The following is a 17,971-nucleotide window of genomic DNA, read 5'->3' as shown; positions in this document are numbered from 1 at the left end:
GCCGGCAGTGGTGCTCTTCTCTTCAATAAGGCCTGTGTCCTGGACTCCCGGTCTCCGGTCCCCTCTTTATTTCATCTTTTATTTCCTACGTGTGATACATTTAGGAAGCGCTGTCAGAGAAGGGGAAGAACAACGTGAGGAAGAATCACTGATCAGCTGCCTCCTGCACGCCCCTCACTGAGGATGGAGCCCGCACCCCGGGCATGTGCCCTGACTGGGAATCGAACCGTGACCTCCTGGTTCCTAGGTCACTGCTCAACCCCTGAGCCACACCAGCCGGCTCCCAGCTCACATCTGTTTGCTATTCACTGCCTCTTCTGGGTGTGCCAGCTGGCATGTCCATAATGTCTGTTTTTTTTTTCCTTTAAAAATTCATGCAATTTGTGTGTATGCCTGAGTTTGCTTAGGACGAATAAAGACAATTTGTTGCATGAAATTGCCAGGGGAAAAAAAGGGTTGTATGTAGCTGTGGCCTCGGCACGCTGTCTTTGTGTCCACACACGTGTGCCGAGCCCACACAGGCACCTCCGATGAAGGTCACGCTCGGGCGGTTACATAAGCAGCCCAGTGACCTGGCCCTGCTGACTCCTCACCCAGACCACCCGCTGTTCCCGGGTTGGGATGGGTCTGTCGTGGGTGTTTCTCAATGTCACCCGACCTGGAACCCCGGCAGCGCGCCACCCCCAAGGGCACAGGCTCCCCAAGCTGCCTCTGGCCCTGGCTCCAGGGTGGGAAAGGGGACTTCTAACCCTCGGGTGAGGGGGGCTGGGGGTGACCCCCTGTGTTCTTCCTCGTCTGCCTTCTCTCCCGCCCGGTCTGCAAGCCGTCCTGCAGCCAAAACTCCTTAGCGGGGTGAGCCTGTATCTCACGGCGGAGCTGTGGCCTCAAAGGGGTGAGGGGCTTGCCCTCTGCTCTCTGTGGTCCCGGGAAGAAGGCAGCAGAGTCCATGAAGTCCCAGCCTCCCTTTTGTCTAAGCCAGGGATTCTCAAAAGGGAGCCCCCACACACGGAAGGTGCTAGGGAGACCTGTGGGGGGAGGAAGCTGCTGCTGAACTCCTGGGCTCAGCCCTGAGCCCCTTGGTGTGGCCTGACCTTCTGCAGGGGCCACAGAGCTGAGCAGTGAACCTTGCCTCACCACTAGGGGGCAGCGCGAGGCAAATAGGAGCAGCCTGGAGCAGGAACTGAATCTCAGAAAGCCTGCCTGGGGGTGGGGGGTGGGGGGTGGGGGGGGGCGGGTGTGTGGGTCTCAGGAGCCTGAGTGTTTGCTGAGGGGAAAAAATGTCAATATCGCTCAGTGATAGATCACTGGCCTGTCTACCTAAGGGCCTCGGGTTTGACTCCCGGTCAAGGGCACGTACCTTGGTCAATGAGTCTCTCTCACATTGAGGTTTCTCTCCTCCCCCTTCTCCCTCCCTTCCAGTCTCTCTAAAAATTCGATGGAACAAACATCCTTGAGGGAAAAAGAGGAAGTCTATGTTGGGCCGGACAGGCCAATTTTATAAAAATATTTTCTTTTAATTGATTTCAGAGAGGAAAGGAGAGGGAGAGAAACACCAATGATGAGAATCATCCATTGGCTGCCTCCTGCTGCCCTCACTGGGGATCAAGCCTTACACCAGGCGTGTGACCCGGAATGGAACTGGGAGCTCCTGGCCTGTAGGACGCTCCACCCCTGACACACGGGGTGGGCCGTGCAGTCCTTTTGCTCTAAGTGCCGGCCCCACAGTGACCTGGGGCCTCCCTGGCTCCCGGCTCCCAGCTGGGTCCTGGCTGCTGGTGATGCTGAGGAGTGTCTGACCCTGCACAGCGCCCTGAGGAGTTGGACGAAGAGGAGGAAGTGGAGGAGGAGGGGGCGGAGGTCCCCAGCTCTTTCCACCTCTCCCTTCAGACCAGTGATGAAGAATAGGGACCTAAACATGGCAGAAAATGAGATAGCATCTGCCCCGGAGAGGGTGGGTGGGTGGACAGGGCAGGGAGAGCTGCAGTGGGGCCTGTGGGCTGTGCTGCTCCCCGAGCTCAGACGCTCCTGCTGGCCCAGAGCCCAGGTCCCGGTGAGGATCTGTTCCCGATTCCTGAGGACCGCAGAAGGACTTCTTCCCACCACTCCCCGCCCTGCCAGGCCCAGCCCAGCCACCTGCACACGCTTAGGGCCGAGCCCAGCCACATGAACAGGCTTAGGGAAATTTCCTGGTTTCCTCTCCAAACCCAGTAGAGGCCCCGCCCCACAGCAGGCAGTTTCATTTCTAATAGAGTCCAACCCTCGACCAGGGAAGTGGCTGTTCCAGGCGACTCCCTACAGCAAGTGTGTGGCATTGGTGGTGGTCCAGGTACTGGGGAGGGTCCGGGCGGGTCTCCCAGGGAGGGTCCTGACACCCAGTGTGTGGACAGGAAGGAGGGTGCGGGGGTGGGGGGTCCGTGCGGCAGGAAGGAGCGAGTTTCAGACACCAGGGCCTCTGGACTCTGTCCCTCCAGGCCCGGCCGGCCACCCTTCTCTGAGGCTGCTTTCCTTAAACCAAACTCCAAGCTGGTCCAACCTCAGGAGATCTGGGGTGTGAAGGGAGGGGAGTGGAGGCTGGGACAGGCCCCTGGGCCCCAGAGGGCAGGTCCTGTCCTGGGGACACAGCCCAGCCACAGAGGACCCCAGTGTGTGCCAGAGATTCACCCGCCCAGGATGGGGCTCTGAGCAGAGACTGTGGCTGGGAGGCTGCTCTGGTGACAGAGGAAGAGGCCATCCGGGGTCTCAGGGATTTGGCTGTTTCCCCACCATTGTCAGGTCCAAGCAAGGTCGCTCTGCAACCTGCCAGGCTCCCTCTGCTCCCAGGAGGGCAGGCTTGGCTCTGAGGAGCTGCATCCCGGGCCAGGGTCCCTGGGTACCTCCTTGGCTCTCAGGTTCCTGGGTCCTCCCTGGAGGAACTTGGGGTGTTGTCTTTCCATTTGCCCATACTCCCCTCCCTTCAGGGTTCCAATAACCTGGAACTTCTCCTGGGAGACAGTCCTGGCTGGAGGGGAGAGGTCACCTGACTGGTCCTCCAGGACCCACCCTTCTCTGTCCAGACCTGGTTTTTACCTTTTTATTTTTTTATTATTTTTTTTCAAATCAATAATACCTTTACGTTTTTAAGGATACATTTCAAATAAAAGACATATCCAATTAATAGATTAACTAACATCATCTAGACTTCATCCAGGGCATTCACAGATCAACATTTCAGTGCTACAACAACTCAATACATTTAGATTTAAGTGTTTATCATTTGATTTAGTAGACTTCCAAGTTCTTTTAAAAGTTGCTAGCCATGTCTGCTATGGGCTTGGATGAAGCTCCAGTCCTGGCTGCTGCTGTTCTCGACCTGGCTGCTCCCGGCCTGGCTGCTCTGGGCCTGGGTGCTGCTGCTCTGGGCCTGGCTGCTTCAGGCCTGGCTGCTGCTGCTCAGGGCCTGGATGCTCCCGGCCTGGATACTCCAGGCCTGGCTGCTGCTGCTCTGGGCCCGGCTGCTACTGCTCTGGGCCTGGCTGCTGCTGCTCTGGGCCTGGCTGCTCCGGACCTGGCTGCACCACAGCAACACGCTAAGGCCCAGCTACAGGCACACGCTTACAATAATTTCCTGTTTATTCTCTCCAAAGCCAGCTGAGGCCCCACCCGAACGGAAAGTTTCATTTTTGATTGACTACGGTCTGGGAAGCGGCTGCAAGTGTGTGGCATTGGTGGTGGCCCGGGTATTGGGGAGGGTCCGGGCGGGTCTCCCAGGGAGGGTCCTGACACCCAGTGTGTGGACAGTAAGAAGGGTGCGGTGGGGGTCCGGGCGGCAGGGAGGAGCGGGTTTCAGACACCAGGGCCTCTGGACTCTGTCCCTCCAGGCCTCTGCCCGGCCGCCCTTCCCTGAGGCTGCTTTCCTTCCACCAAACTCTAAGCTGGTCCAACCTCAGGAGATCCGGGGGGTGAAGAGAGGGGAGTGGAGGCTGGGACAGGTCCCCAGGGCCCCCAGAGGGCAGGTCCTGTTCTGGGGACACAGCCCAGCCACAGAGGACCCCAGTGTGTGCCCGGAAGTCACCTGCCCAGGACGGGGATCTGAGCAGAGACTGTGGCTGGGAGGCTGCCCTGGTGACAGAGGAAGAGGCCATCCGGGGTCTCAGGGATTCGGCTGTTTCCCCACCATTGTCAGGTCCAAGCAAGGTCGCTCTGCAACCTGCCTGCCTCCCTCCGCTCCCAGGAGGGCAGGCCTGGCTCTGAGGAGCTGTAGCCCCGGGCCAGGGTCCCTGGGTCCCTCCTTGGCTCTCAGGTTCCTGGGTCCTCCCTGGAGGAACTTGGGGTGCTGTCTTCCCATTTGCCCACCCTCCCCTCCCTTCAGGGTTCCAATTGCCTGGAACTTCTCCTGGGAGACAGTCCTGGCTGGAGGGGAGAGGTCACCTGACTGGTCCTCTAGGACCCGCCCTTCTCTGTCCAGACCTGGTCTTTAACTTTAAAAAAAATATATTTTTTTATTGATTTCAGAGAGGGCGAGAGTGAGAGAGAGAGAGAGAGAGAGGGGGGGGAGGAACCTCTGTTTATGTAAAACAACCCATTGAAACCTTTAAAGCATTTTGGTGAGTTTATTTGAGCAAAACTGTGGACATATGCCGGGAAGCAGAACCTGAATGAATTGAGATAATGATCCAGAGAATGGAGGGTTACATCTATTTTCATACATTGCCATCAAAGGAAAGGGACTTAGGGGAGTTACATGAAATCCATTGGTGATAGATTAGAGAGGTGTGAGAAAGCTAAGCAGGAAACCTCTGGGATAGGGTGAAAAGTGAAATGATGGTGGATGCAGGATACCTTAAGGTAATTAACAATTGGCAATTAACTTGATAACCCTAGCAATGAGGGAATGCCCTAGTGCCATTTTACCCCTGAGGGGTCCGGGGTAAAAAGGAAGTTAAAAGTTACCAGACATCTCCAGATAGGTTATCTTAGAGGAGAAAAGGCAAATGGGCTCAATAAATATCTAAGTTGATCTCTGTCAGAAAAAATATCGGCCTAGGACATGACTACCCACTATAACCTGTTTGTAGTTAACTATTTAATTTTCACACCATCTTTGGTGGTTATTTCAGGTCTCTGAGTTTGCTAGACTGCCACGTAGGCCTCTCCTGAGCTGGCCAGGTTAGCATGTGGCTCCTTTTGTCCACACCTCGATGGTCCATAGGTCGACACTCAACCTCTGAGCCAGCAAGCCTAGCACCTCTCAGGTCAGGAAGGGCCTGGAGGTCAGCCTTATTTACTTCCGGTCATCAAAGTTGGGTTTCAGTGGAGGAGATTTTCCCAGTGTTTCTTACAGAGAACAGAAGGGATGGTAGCTGGAGAGGGAGAGAGAGAGACCTCGGGAATTGAACCCAGACAAGTCAGTGAGCAGTGGACGCTCTGCTACTGAGCGCACTGGCCAGCCTTCATGCTCTGTGGGGGCAGTCGGGGAGAGAGCCTGGGGTGGGAGGCTCAGCGGGTCCACAGTCACTGTTCCAATGGAATCTCCCGAATCCACCCGATTCCTTAAGCTGCAAAGAAAGGATCCTGGAACCAGTTATTCCTGATTATTCCTCATGTTCCTCAGGGGAGAGAGTCTCCCAGGCCCTGACTGAGTCCTGGAGGGCTTCCCTCTACCTCTCAGCCTCCCTGTGTCCGGGGGTCCAACACCACCTTCCCACATGACGGATGGTCTATATTGGGGCTTCACGCAGCCCCCCACCCTGTGGCCATGAAGCAATTGAAATATATCCAGTCCTGTCAGGTGTGGCTCGGTGGATAGAGCATTGGCCTGTGCACTGAAGGGTCCTGGGTTTGACTGTGGTCAAGGTCCGTTACTGGGTGGCAGGTTCCATCCTGGCCCTGGTCAGAGAGCATGTGGGAGGCAACCAATGGATGTTTCTCTATCTCTTTCTCCCCTCCCCACCACTCTCTCTACAAATCAATGGAAGAACATCCTCGGGTGAGGATAGCCCTGAAAGTTAAATTCTATTTCATTGTAGTCAATGGAGTTGGGGTCCTACCCTGTTCCACAGCACAGCTGCTCTCTGCATCGTCTACATTGCAGATCTTTCTTCCTCCAGATAATCCTCAAGGCTCATTGGGACTCGGCAGCCGGGCATCCACAGGAAGCGTGGGGTGGGTGTGCAACCTCTGCTGTGGGGAGCCTCTGGGTCCGGCATTGCAGGACTCGGCAGAGGCATGGCGTCGGCCACCACCAGCAAGAAGATGCGTGAGGAGGCCACCTGCTCCATCTGCCTGCAGCTGATGGCCGAGCCCGTGGTCATCAGCTGCGGCCACAGCTACTGCCAGGCCTGCCTCCTGAGCTTCATGGGCCCGGCCTCCTCCCCATTGAGACAGCAGGACACGGAGACCTTCTCCTGCCCCCAGTGCCGGGCTCCCTTCCAGAGAGGCAGCCTGCGGCCCAACAAGCAGCTGGGCAGCCTCATTGCCGCCCTCCGGGAGCTGGAGCAGGAGCTGTTATGCCAGGAGCATGGGGAGCGTCTGGACCTCTTCTGCGAGGACGAGGGCCAGCTCATCTGCTGGCGCTGTGAGCGTGACCCGAGGCACAGGGGTCATGCCACCTCACTCGTTGAGGACGCGGGCCCTGGCTACAGGGTGAGTGTGCCCTAGTGTGCCCGAGACCCCATCATCCAGTCCAGTGCCCCCTCATGTGCCTGAGACCCCATCATCCAGCCCAGTGCCCCCTCGGGTGCCCGAGACACATATTCAACCCAGTGCCCCATCATGCTCCACTACCCCTTTCATTTGGCCCAAGGCCCCAAGTACACCCTGAGACCCCATCATCCAGCCATAGGCCCAAGGTTGGGACCCTGAATTCTAGCTTTCCTTGTGTGTTCTTCTAGTGATGAGGGTGGTGGTGCAGGGGGTCGTGGAGCTGGATGGGGGTGGAGGGTTGGGGTAGAAAGTGGCAGGAAGGTTTAGGCTGGGGCCTCCCTGAATCCAGTAGGGCTGTCTAGCCCCACCTTCCCGATGGTCAGATTTATCCAGGACCCAACTGTGCCATGAAGTGGTTCTTGCTCTAGAGCGCCATGCACTGAAATGCAGATATGCGTGGTTTTTTGTTTTGTTTTGTTTTGATAATCCTCACCTGAGGATATTTTTCTATTTATTTTTAGATAGAGTGCAAGGGAGGGGGAGAGAGAGCAAAGCATTGATCTGACAGAGACATGGATTGGTTGCCTCCTGGACATGCGGCGACCAGGGCCAGGAACTGCAGCCGAGGTACATGCCCTTGACCAGAATCCAACCCGAGACCCTTTAGTCCGTGGGCTGAGGGTCTATCCACTGAGCCAAACCAGCCAGGGCCGCTCCTGCATGTTTTATGTCCTCATAGGTACCTGTAATGAGACAGAGCCATTTGCGTGGGTGCGTGGGAGAGTAAAGAACAGTGAACAAGCCCACCTTGTGGGCAGCTTGCGGTCCAGTAGGGAAGACTCACCAGTGAAAGGATGGCCTGGCTCCCCTGGCCTGGGTGGTGGGAAGGGGAACCCCGGGGTGTGGGTGCTCTCGGGGAGCCCTCCCACAAGTGAGTCCTGTGGAACCTACACACTAAACATGTGGCCCTGCCAGCGTGGCTCAGTGGTTGAGCATCCAGCTAGGAACCAGGAGGTCACAGTGGGATTCCTGGTCAGGGCACATGCCTGGATATCAGGCTCCATCTCCTGTGTAGGGTGTTCAGGAGGTAAGTGATCCATGATTATCTCTCATCACTCATGTTTCAGTCTCTTTCTTCCTCTCTGAAAGCAATAAAATATATACATATTTATAAACAAAATTAACGGCATGAAGAAGTGTGAGCATAGAGAGGGCTCTCCATGTGAGAGGACCCTGTGGCAAACACACAGCCAGGGGGCGGGGGCGAGTAGGGAAAGGCAGGAGTCCCTGAGCCTTCCAATCAGCTCAGTCTAGGTGCCCGCAGGGTGTCCTGACTGTTAGCCCAGAGGAGGACCAGGTGACATTGGACAGAGAGCCCCGGGCACCGACAGTCAGGTCATTCCTGTGAGAGGGAGCAGCGAGGTGTGTGTCAGCAAGAGTCACTCCATGTCTCCCTCCAGGAGAAGCTCCAGGAAGCGGTGAGGAAACTGAGGCAACTTGAAGAGGAATGCGCCAGCCAGAAAGCGTTCAAGGCCAAGCAGATAGCAGAGTGGAATGTGAGAATGGGGGCTTCTCACGGGGCCGCTGGAGGGAACCCCTGGGCTCAACTGCAATCCCAACCAGTGGGGCGTGTGCAGGAGGCAACAGTGGAAGTCTCTCCCACATTGATGTTCCTCTTGCTCTCCCCCCCCTCCCTGCCTTCCACTCCCCTCTCTCTAACAATCACTGGAAAGAACATTCTTGGGTGAGGATTAACAACAGCAACACCAAAAAGACACAGGTTTCTTGGTGTCAAGCTCTTGTCTGTCCTGGCTTAGGTGTAGGGTCTGACCGGGCAAAGCACAGTCACGGTGTCACTGAACCAGAGGAGGCAGGTGGAACCCTGAGAAGAAGCCATTGTCCTTTGCTGTCCGCATGGATGAGAAACTCCTGTCCTGCCTCTCAACCTTCCAGCAGGAAATGGCCAGGAGGGCAGCGCCTGTCAGTGAAGCAGAATTACATGCGTGTTTACCGAGAGCCATCCCCCACTGGGTTTTTTACGTTCTTTCTTTTTATTTTATTTTATGTTTGTATTTATTTCAGAGAGGAAGGGAGAGATAGAAACACCCAAGAGGAGAGAGAATCATGGATCAGCTGCCTCCTACACTCCCTCTACTGGGGATGAAACCTGCTACCTGGGCTTGTGTCCTGACCAGGAATCCCACCGTGACCTCCTGGTTCATAGCTGGACGCTCAACCCCTGAGACCTGCTTCCCCGCCTGAGCATCCTCTCTTGATTCTAGGAGAAGATAGAGGCTCGGAGACAGAATATCCAGGAGGACTTCCAGAAACTGCACAGCTTCCTGAGGGAGGAGGAGAGCACGTACCTGAGGAGACTGGAGAGCGAGAAAGAGCACACACTGCGGAGACTGAGGGAACGTGAGGCCAAACTGGGGCAGCAGAGCCTAGAGCTGGAGAGCCACATCCTGGAGCTGGAGGAGCGATGCCAGGGCTCTGCCCAGAATATGTTGCAGGTGAGGCTGTGCCCTGGGAGGACGCCAAAATGGCAGGTCCTGAGCTGCTCCGGGTGGAGGGACGTGGGGACTGTGGGAACAGGCAGGACTACCTGTCTTGCTCAGTGGTTGCACATCAGTGTGGAGGATTTAAAGGCATATTGCTCTTATTTTTATTTAGTTATTTTGTTAATCCTCACTCAAGGGTATTGTTCCTTTAGTTTTAGAGAGAATGGGAGGGAGATGGAGAGACAGAGAGAGAAACGTCAATGTGAGAGGGACACATTGATTGGTTCCCTCTCATAGGTGCTCCAGTCCTGGGCTGGGAATCAAGTCTGCAACCAAGGCATGTGCCCTTGACCTGAATTGAACCTGGGACCCTTCAGTCCATAAGCCGACACTCTATCCACAGAGCCAAACCAGCTAGGGCATAAAGGCATATTTCTTTTATTTTTATTTGTTGTCATTTTTTAAAATATATTTTATTGATTTTGTACAGAGAGGAAGGGAGAGAGATAGTTAGAAACATCGATGAGAGAGAGTCATCGATCAGCTGCCTCTTACACATCCCCTACTGTGGATCTGCTCGCAACCAAGGTACATGCCCTTGACTGGAATCGAACCCGGGACACCTCAGTCCCCAAGCCAACGATCTATCCACTGAGCCAAACCGGTCCTGGCTGTTGTCATTTTTTAAAAACATTTTTATGAATTGCGAGAGAAAAGGAGAGAGAGGCATGGAAACATTAATGATGAGAGAGAATCATTGATCAAGCCTGCAACCTGGACATGTGTCCTGACAGGAAATCAAACCCTGAATTCCTGGTTCATAGGTTGATGCTCCACCACAAGCTACACCAGCTGGGCTAATCCTATTCTTTAGAATATTGAACAGACTAATACCTACAAGGTGGCTTCACTGCTCTCTCTATGTAAATCAGAAATTTTTGACTTGGCACATATATCAGTGGGTTTAGTCGATAGAGCATCAGCCTGAGGACTGAATGGTCCTGGTTTCAATTCTGGTCAAGGGCATGTACCTGGGTTGCAGGCTCCTCGCTGTCCCAGGCCATGGTCAGGGCTCCTGCAGGAGGCAACCAACTGATGTGCTTCTCTTGGGTGAGGGTCAAGAAGAGTAAAATCCCCTGCTGGTAGAGGGTGGGTTCCTCTGCTGAACAGGCTCCCGGGATGGCTTCAGCTCCCATGTGCCTGGGTCCCAGAGCACACAATCCTGACGGTCAGGTGATGCTGCGGAGACCAGGTGGGGTCACAGTGCCAGTGATGGGTGAGCCTGTCCTGCTGGGCCCTCCTTCCAGCCTCAGGAAGGTGAACCTCCTTTCTCACTCCCTCTTCCCTTGTGCTCTTCCCTGGTCCCACAGACTCCCTAACACCTCAGCAAGGAGGGTGCCTGGCTCACAGACTGAGCTGTGTCCTGCCCGGCTGACCGTCCTAAAGGCCTGAGTGGGGATCGTTGCACGGGGTGTCCATCAGTTACCCAGAAACCCTGGACGGGCTGGGGCCCCCTGTCGCTGTGTCCAATCACGAAGACAGCTTGAGGTCTATAAGGCGTTCACTGAGAAGGCCAGCCCACCAAGCAGACAGGGCGCTTACAAGCATCAAGTGCTGTCTCCCAGCAGGTGCAGGGACAGGAGTGTAAAGGAGGAGGGGCTGGGGCACTGTGTGCAGGCCTGAGGCCTCAGCCGCCCGTTATTATCCTTAGTCCCCAGACAATGAGATGGTGCTGATCAGATGGTGTTTTGGCTCCTGGTGACCCTGAGTTTGGGTTCTGCTCACTGGACTCACAGCCGAGTCACCTCCACAATCATTTGGCACAGGGCTTGGAAAGGAAACTTAAGAATAACTTAACCGCTGTTCACATGTGAGAACCTTACCCCTGATCCCGTAAGGGTAATATCCTCAGATGCGAACAGGAGGAGTACTTGCCAGAGTCGTTCAGGTGCTCTACCGACCGGGTTATAAGGCCCATCACACCCGCACCCAAGGCCGGGCTGCCCTGTGCCTCTGGGAGGAGCAGGGACCCATGAGCACGCGGCTCCCTCACTCACCTGTGCCTTTGCTTCCCGCAGGACGTGAAGGGCGCCCTGAGCAGGTGAGTGCTGAAGCCAGGGCGAGGGGGAGTGGGGTGCAGAGCTGCGGGGTGCCCGCTGAGCAGCTCTGGCCTCTGTTTCCCCAGGAGCCAGGCTGTGCGGCTGGAGACCCCAGAGGCCCTCTCCTTGGATGTTCAGACCCAGTGTGACATCCCGGAGCTCTACTTTAACCCGATTGAACGGTTGAGAGGCCATCAAGGTGAGTGAGGGACTCTGACCAAGTGCCCAGGGGAACTAGCTCAGAGCAGCCTCTGCCCTGCTCGGGTCGAGGGGACAAATGGGAGGATTTCTATTTTATGGTCACAACCCTGAGCTCCCATTCTGGTTTGAAACAAGGCTGGGAGTTCACAACACAGTCTGGTCTTCTCTAAAATAAATGGTTTTGGGAGGGGGCCCCTCTCCAGCCCTGAACCCATAGCCAACCAGGGGCCCGCAGGGTGGAGTGTTCACGGACTCCGGGAGGCCTCTCGTGCCCACAGGGGAAAGGTGACAGGAGGGGTGCCCAGCCCCCTCTTCCCCACCCTCCAAGGGCACATTCTTAGAACAAATGTGCCCCCAGGACCACATCCCCAGCAGAACCGGGAGTCTGAGTCCTCCATGGCTAACCCCCACGTGGTCGTGGTTCCCCTGTGAATGCCCACGCTTTGTCCCAGTGCCCTGAATTCTACCCTTGAGCTTCTTCTCATTACACAGGACCCGGCAAGGATGGTCTCCCCCTGTCCTTATTGGTTTGGGATTTCTTGAACCATCTGACAGGGCTGCCTGGCAGTCGTGAAACTGACATGAAACAGTTTGCAGAGACCCTGCGTGGCCGGCTCACCACAGACGAGGCTCTGCGGGAACTGGTGGACGTCATCTATGAACAGGCCAGGTCCGTGCCAACGTTCCGCTGTGCGGGAGCTCGCCTGTGTGTGTACCTGTACAGTAACAATACCATTAGCTCACAGGGGGGCAGCTTTTTCAAAAGGTTCTTCCAAAGATTTCAGATTGAATGGGACTCTATAGTTCAAACTGCCAAGGGCGATGAAGCAGCTCGGAAACGCTTCCATGGGTCCGTGCTCTTTCAGGGAGAACTTTGTCTTCTGTGGAAGATGAAAGGAGAAAATGGACAGACTCTAGCACCTTTTCTTCGGAGTGTGTTGGATGCCCTCCTCTCTAACCCTGTGGACGATAACCTGGTTTGTGCGGTACAATTACTGAAGGTGACAGGGCCCGCATTGGAAGATGCCTGGAAGGAACAGGGAAAGACAGACATGGAGGAAGTTATGCGGAGGATTAAAGAAATCATCCTGGATGTGCCCTGCAGAGCAGACGTGAGGCAGATGCTCTTGGAGCTCGTACAGCTCCGGTCAAGTAACTGGGGCAGAGCCCATGCCCCCTCCACACCCAAGAGAAGCAGCACCTGAGAATGATCCCAGCTGTTCTGTGTCTGAGCCGCCTCTGGGTCCAGCAGATGGTGCTCCTCTCACTGCAGCTGATCCCGATGACCATGCTTCCTGTCAGGAGAGACGTGAGGGTGGGAGAGGGAGGGGGAAGGGGAGGGCGTATGTAATACTTACTACAATCAAGCTTTATTAAACAAATGAAGAGTGACTTGAAAGAGGAGACTCTTTTTCCAGATCGTGAGGAAAATGGACAGATGTGTTGGGCTGGTGACCGAGCTGGGAGGCTACAGATGATGAGGTGGACCCAGAAGCTTGTGCTCAGTTTTGCTGGGAACCAGAGTGTCCGCAGAAACATTGGGTTCTGTGTCCACGGGTCCGTGTTAGGAAGCCGTGCAGGTGATGGGGGAGCGGAACGCAGGGAACCTGTCACACATGGACCCAATGAGGGATGTTGAGGGATGTGACTAATGTACGCACCTTCACTAGTGTATGACGCTCTGTGCCACAATGAACCTTAATCCCTAGAACTTAAAATAAAATAAAGTAAAATAAAATAAAATAAACTGTGTAGCCCTAGCCCAATGCTATGATGAGGGAGAATTATCCATTGGCTGCTCCTGCTGCCCAGCACTGGGGATGAAACCCGCAACTGGGGTGGATGGCACTGTGAGCTCCTGGCTTGTAGGACGCTCCACCCCTGACACACGGGCTGGGCCGTGCAGTCCTTTTGCTCTAAGTGCCGGCCCCACAGTGACATGGGGCCTCCTGGCTCCGGGCTCCCAGCTGGGTCCTGGCTGCTGGTGATGCTGAGGAGTGTCTGACCCTGCACAGTGCCCTGCGGAGGGGGAGGAGGAGGAGAGTGGAGGTCACCAGCCATTTTTACCACCCCCGTCAGAGCAGTGATGAAAGAATAGGGACCTAAACATGGCAGAAAATGAGATAGCATTCGTCCCCGAGAGGGTGGGTGGGTGGTTAGGGCAGGGAGACCTGAAGTGGGGCCTGTGGGCTGTGCTGATCCCCGACCTCAGACACTCCTGCTGGCCCAGAGCCCAGGTCCCAGTGAAGATCTGTCTCTGTTCCTCGTGGCTGCAGAAGGACTTCTTCCCACCACTCCCCACCCTGCCAGACCCAGCCCAGCCACCAGCACATGCGTAGGGCCCAGCCCAGACATGTGCACATGCTTAGGGCCCAGCCCAACCATATACACACGCTTAGGGCCCAGCCCAGCCACTGCACAGGCTTAGGGCCATTTCCTGGTTTCCTCTCTAAACCCAGCAGAGGCTTTAGAGTCCAGCCCCGCAGAATGCAGTTTCATTTTCCTTTGGAGTCCAGCCTACAGCCTGGGAAGCAGCTGCTCCAGGAGACTCCCTACAGCAAGTGCGTGGCATTAGTGGGGACCCAGGTACTGGGGAGGGTTGGGTAAGGTCTTCCAGGGAGGGTCCTGACACCCAGTGTGTGGACAGGAAGGAGGGTGCGGGGGTGGGGGGTCCGTGCGGCAGGAAGGAGCGGGTTTCATACACCAGGGCCTCTGCCCTCTGTCCCTCCAGGCCCCTGCCGGGCAGCCCTTCCCTGAGGCTGCTTTCCTTCCACCAATCTCCAAGCTGGTCCAACCTCAGGAGATCCCGGGTGTGAAGGGAGGGGAGTGGAGGCTGGGACAGGCCTCCAGGGGCCCGTGGACCCCGGAGGGCAGGTCCTGTCCTGGGGACACAGCCCAGCCACAGAGGACCCCAGTGTGTGCCCGGAAGTCACCTGCCCAGTACGGGGATCTGAGCAGAGACTGTGGCTGGGAGGCTGCCCTGGTGACAGAGGAAGAGGCCATCCGGGGGGTCTCAGGGATTCGGCTGTTTTCCCACCATTGTCAGCTCCAATAATGGTCCCTCTGCAACCTGCCCCTCTCCCTCCGATCCCAGGAGGGCAGGCCTGGCTCTGAGGAGCTGCAGCCCTGGGCCAGGGTCCCACGGTCCCTCCTTCGCTCTCAGGTTCCTGGGTCCTCCCTGGAGGAACTTGTGTTTTCTTCCCATTGGCCTCCCTCCCCTCAGGGTTCCAATTGCCTGGAACTTCTCCTGGGAGACAGTCTTGGCTGGAGGGGAGAGGTCACCTGACTGGTCCTCTGAGACCCATCCCTCTCTGCCCAGACCTGGTCTTTCCTTTAAAAAAAAAAAAAGTTTTATTGTTTTCAGAGAGGTAAGGATACATAAAAACATTGATCATGTTTCCCCTGTATGTGCCCAATGGGGAATGGAACCCAAAACCCAGGCCTGTGCCCTAACCAGTAATGGAACCCAGACCTCCTCCTCCAGTAGTCCACACTCCACCCCTGAGCCAGCCAGCCCAGCACCTCTCAGGTCAGGAAGGGCCTGGGGGGCAGCCTTGTTTCCTTCCGGGTCATCCCACTTGGGTTTCACTGGAGGGGATTTTTCCATTGTTTCTTACAGAGAAAGGAAGGGATGGCAGCTGGAGAGGGAGAGAGAAAGAGAGACCTCGGGAATTGAACCCAGACAAGTCAGTGAGCAGTGGACGCTCTGCTACTGAGCGCACTGGCCAGCCTTCGTGCTCTGTGGGGGCAGTCGGGAGAAAGGCTGGGGTGGGAGGCTCAGCGGGTCCACAGTCACTGTTCCAATGGAATCTCCCGAATCCACCCAATTCCTTAAACTGCAAAGAAAGGATCCTGGAACCAGTTATTCCTGATTATTCCTCATGTTCCTCAGGGGAGAGAGTCTCCCAGGCCCTGACTGAGTCCTGGAGGGCATGCCTCGCTCTCACCCTCCCTGTGTCTGGGGGTCCAACACCTTTTTCCCACATGATAGATGGTCTATATTGGGGCTTCATGCAGCCCCCCACCCTGTGGCCATGAAGCAATTGAAATATAACTAGTCCTGTCAGGTGTGGCTCAGTGGATAGAGAATTGGCCTGTGGACTGAAGGGTCCTGGGTTTGACTGTGGTCAAGGTCAGGTACCTGGGTTGCAGGTTCCATCTCTGGCCCTGGTCAGAGTGCATGTTGGAGGGAACCAATGGATGTTTCTCTCTCTGTCTTTCCCCCTCCCCACCACTCTTTCTACAAATCAATGGAAGAACATCCTCGGGTGAGGATAGCCCTGAAAGTTAAATTCTATTTCATTGTAGTCAGTGGAGTTGGGGTCCTACCCTGTTCCACAGCACAGCTGCTCTCTGCATCGTCTACATTGCAGATCTTTCTTCCTCTAGATCAGGGGTCGGCAACCTTTAAGACATAAAGAGCCACTTGGACCCATTTTCAAAGGAAAAAAACAAAACTTGGAGCCACAAAACCATTGCGACATAAGTAATACAGCTCCCCGCCCCGCCCTGCTATCTGCCCTGCTAGTGTCGGACCTGCTGGGGGCCGCAGCAAAGGTTCAAAAGAGCCGCATGCGGCTCTGGAACCGCAGGTTGCCGACCCCTGCTCTAGATAGTCCTCAAGGCTCATTGGGACTCAGCAGCCGGGCGCCCACAGGAAGTGTGCGGTAGGTTTTCACCCTCTGCTGTGGGGAGCCTCTGGGTCCGGCATTGCAGGATTCGGCAGAGGCATGGCGTCGGCCACCACCAGCAAGAAGATGTGGGAGCAGGCCACCTGCTCTATCTGCCTTCAGTTGATGGCCGAGAAAGTGGTCATCAGCTGCGGCCACAGCTACTGCCAGGCCTGCCTCCTGAGCTTCATGGGCCCGGCCTCCTCCGCGCTGAGCCAGCAGGACACGGAGACCTTCTCCTGCCCCCAGTGCCGGGCTCCCTTCCAGAGAGGCAGCCTGCGGCCCAGCAAGCAGCTGGGCAGCCTCATTGCTGCCCTCCGGGAGCTGGAGCTGGAGCAGGAGCAGGAGCACGAGCAGGAGCATGATCAGAAGCAGGAGCAGAAGGAAGAGCAGGAGCTGTTTTGCCAGGAGCACGGGGAGCGGCTGGACCTCTTCTGCGAGGATGAGGGCCTTCTTATCTGCTGGCGCTGTGAGCGCGACCCGAGGCACAAGGGCCACACCACCTCGCTTGTGGAGGACGCGGGCCCCAGCTACAGGGTGAGTGCCCCTTGAGGGTCCAAGACCTCATCATCCAGCCAGTAGCCCAAAGTTGGGACCCTGAATTCTAGCTTTCCTTGTGTGTTCTTCTAGTGGAGCTGTGAGGTGGAAGGGGTCGTGGGGCTGGATGGGGGTGGAGGGTTAGGGTAGAAAGTGGCGGGAAGGTTTAGACTGTCCCTCCCCACCTTCCCGGATGGTCAGGCTCACCCAGAGACCCCGCTGCGTCATAAAGTAGTTCTTGCTCTAGAGCGCCATGCGCTCAAATGCATATATGTGTGGTTTTTTGTTTTGTTTTGTTTTATAATCCTCACCTCAGGATATTTTTCTATTGATTTTTAGAGAGAGTGTAAGTAGGGGGTGAGAGAGCAAAGAATTGATCTGAGAGACACATGGATTGGTTGCCTGGTGGATATGTGGCGACCAGGGCCAGGAACTGCAGCCAAGGTACATGCCCTTGACCGGAATCCAACCCTGGGACCCTTCAGTTCATGGGCTGAGGCTCTACCCACTGAGCCAAACCAGCCAGGGTCGCACCTGCACATTTTATGGCCTCATAGGTGCCTATAATGAAACGGAGTTGTGTGCGTAGAGAGGGGTGCACAGTGAAGAACAGGGACCAAGCCCACCTCGTGGGCAGCCTGCCGTCCAGTATGGAAGACTCACCAGTGAAAGGACAGCCTGGCTGTGGGAGCCCTCCCACAAGTGAGTCCTCAGGAGCCTACACCTAAGCATGTGGCCCTACCAGCCTGGCTCAGTGGTTGACCATCCATCTAGGAACCTAGAGGTCATGGTGGGATTCCTGGACAGGGCACAGGCCTGGGTTTCGGGCTCCATCCCCAGTGTAGGGTGTGCAGGAAGCAACTGATCCATGATTATCTCTCATCACTCATGGTTCTGTCTTTTCCTTCCTCTCTGAAAGCAATAAAAATATACACATATTTATAAATAAAATTAACAGCACGAAGAAGTGTGAGCATAGAGAGGGCTCTCCATGTGAGAGGACCCCATGGCAAAAACACAGCCAGGGGGCGGGGTGAGTAGGGAAAGGCAGGAGTCCCTGAGCCTTCCAATCAGCTCAGTCTAGGTGCCCACAGGGTGTCCTGACTATTAGCCCAGAGGAGGACCAGGTGACATTGGACAGAGAGCCCTGGGCACCGACAGTCAGGTCATTCCTGTGAGAAGGAGCAGCGAGGTGTGGACAGCAAGAGTCACTCTATGTCTCCCTCCAGGAGAAGCTCCAGGAAGCGGTGAGGAACCTGAGGCAACTTGAAGAGGAATGCGCCAGCCAGAAAGCGTTCACAGCTAAGCAGTTAGCAGAGTGGAATGTGAGAATGGGGACTTC

General features: G+C 55.8%; 1 protein-coding gene, 2 long non-coding RNA genes and 1 pseudogene across 4 annotated transcripts in view; 3 read left to right on the top strand and 1 right to left on the bottom strand.

The window, feature by feature from the left end:
* Positions 1 to 1,623: 1,623 nt before the first annotated feature.
* Positions 1,624 to 4,496, top strand: LOC123652969. Its single transcript, XR_006742557.1, has 2 exons — positions 1,624 to 2,326; positions 4,163 to 4,496. It is a non-coding gene; the product is annotated as an uncharacterized LOC123652969 (long non-coding RNA).
* Positions 4,497 to 5,925: 1,429 nt separating this feature from the next.
* LOC118727341 (E3 ubiquitin-protein ligase TRIM38) overlaps positions 5,926 to 17,971 on the top strand; it is a 61,459-nt gene continuing 49,413 nt past the window's right edge. Inside the window, exons 1-5 of one of the 2 annotated variants that reach the window (XM_045586797.1) lie at positions 5,927 to 6,621; positions 8,082 to 8,177; positions 8,904 to 9,134; positions 11,201 to 11,223; positions 11,308 to 11,420. In XM_045586797.1, coding sequence (XP_045442753.1) covers positions 6,205 to 6,621; positions 8,082 to 8,177; positions 8,904 to 9,134; positions 11,201 to 11,223; positions 11,308 to 11,420 — 880 coding nt within the window. In that variant the 5' untranslated portion in view covers positions 5,927 to 6,204. Of the gene's footprint in view, positions 6,622 to 8,081; positions 8,178 to 8,903; positions 9,135 to 11,200; positions 11,224 to 11,307; positions 11,421 to 17,971 lie in introns of both variants that reach the window. The other variant, XM_036453116.2, reaches the window with a different exon arrangement.
* On the bottom strand, positions 10,186 to 16,223 carry LOC123652967. The gene is made up of 3 exons (XR_006742555.1): positions 16,102 to 16,223; positions 10,981 to 10,982; positions 10,186 to 10,197 (listed from the first exon to the last, which is right to left on the bottom strand). It is a non-coding gene; the product is annotated as an uncharacterized LOC123652967 (long non-coding RNA).
* On the top strand, positions 11,804 to 12,800 carry LOC123652966 (annotated as a pseudogene).

The sequence above is a fragment of the Pipistrellus kuhlii genome, unplaced genomic scaffold (assembly GCF_014108245.1).
Source record: "Pipistrellus kuhlii isolate mPipKuh1 unplaced genomic scaffold, mPipKuh1.p scaffold_m20_p_24, whole genome shotgun sequence".
Taxonomy (NCBI): domain Eukaryota; kingdom Metazoa; phylum Chordata; class Mammalia; order Chiroptera; family Vespertilionidae; genus Pipistrellus; species Pipistrellus kuhlii.
This window is presented reverse-complemented; position numbering and strand designations above follow the sequence as displayed.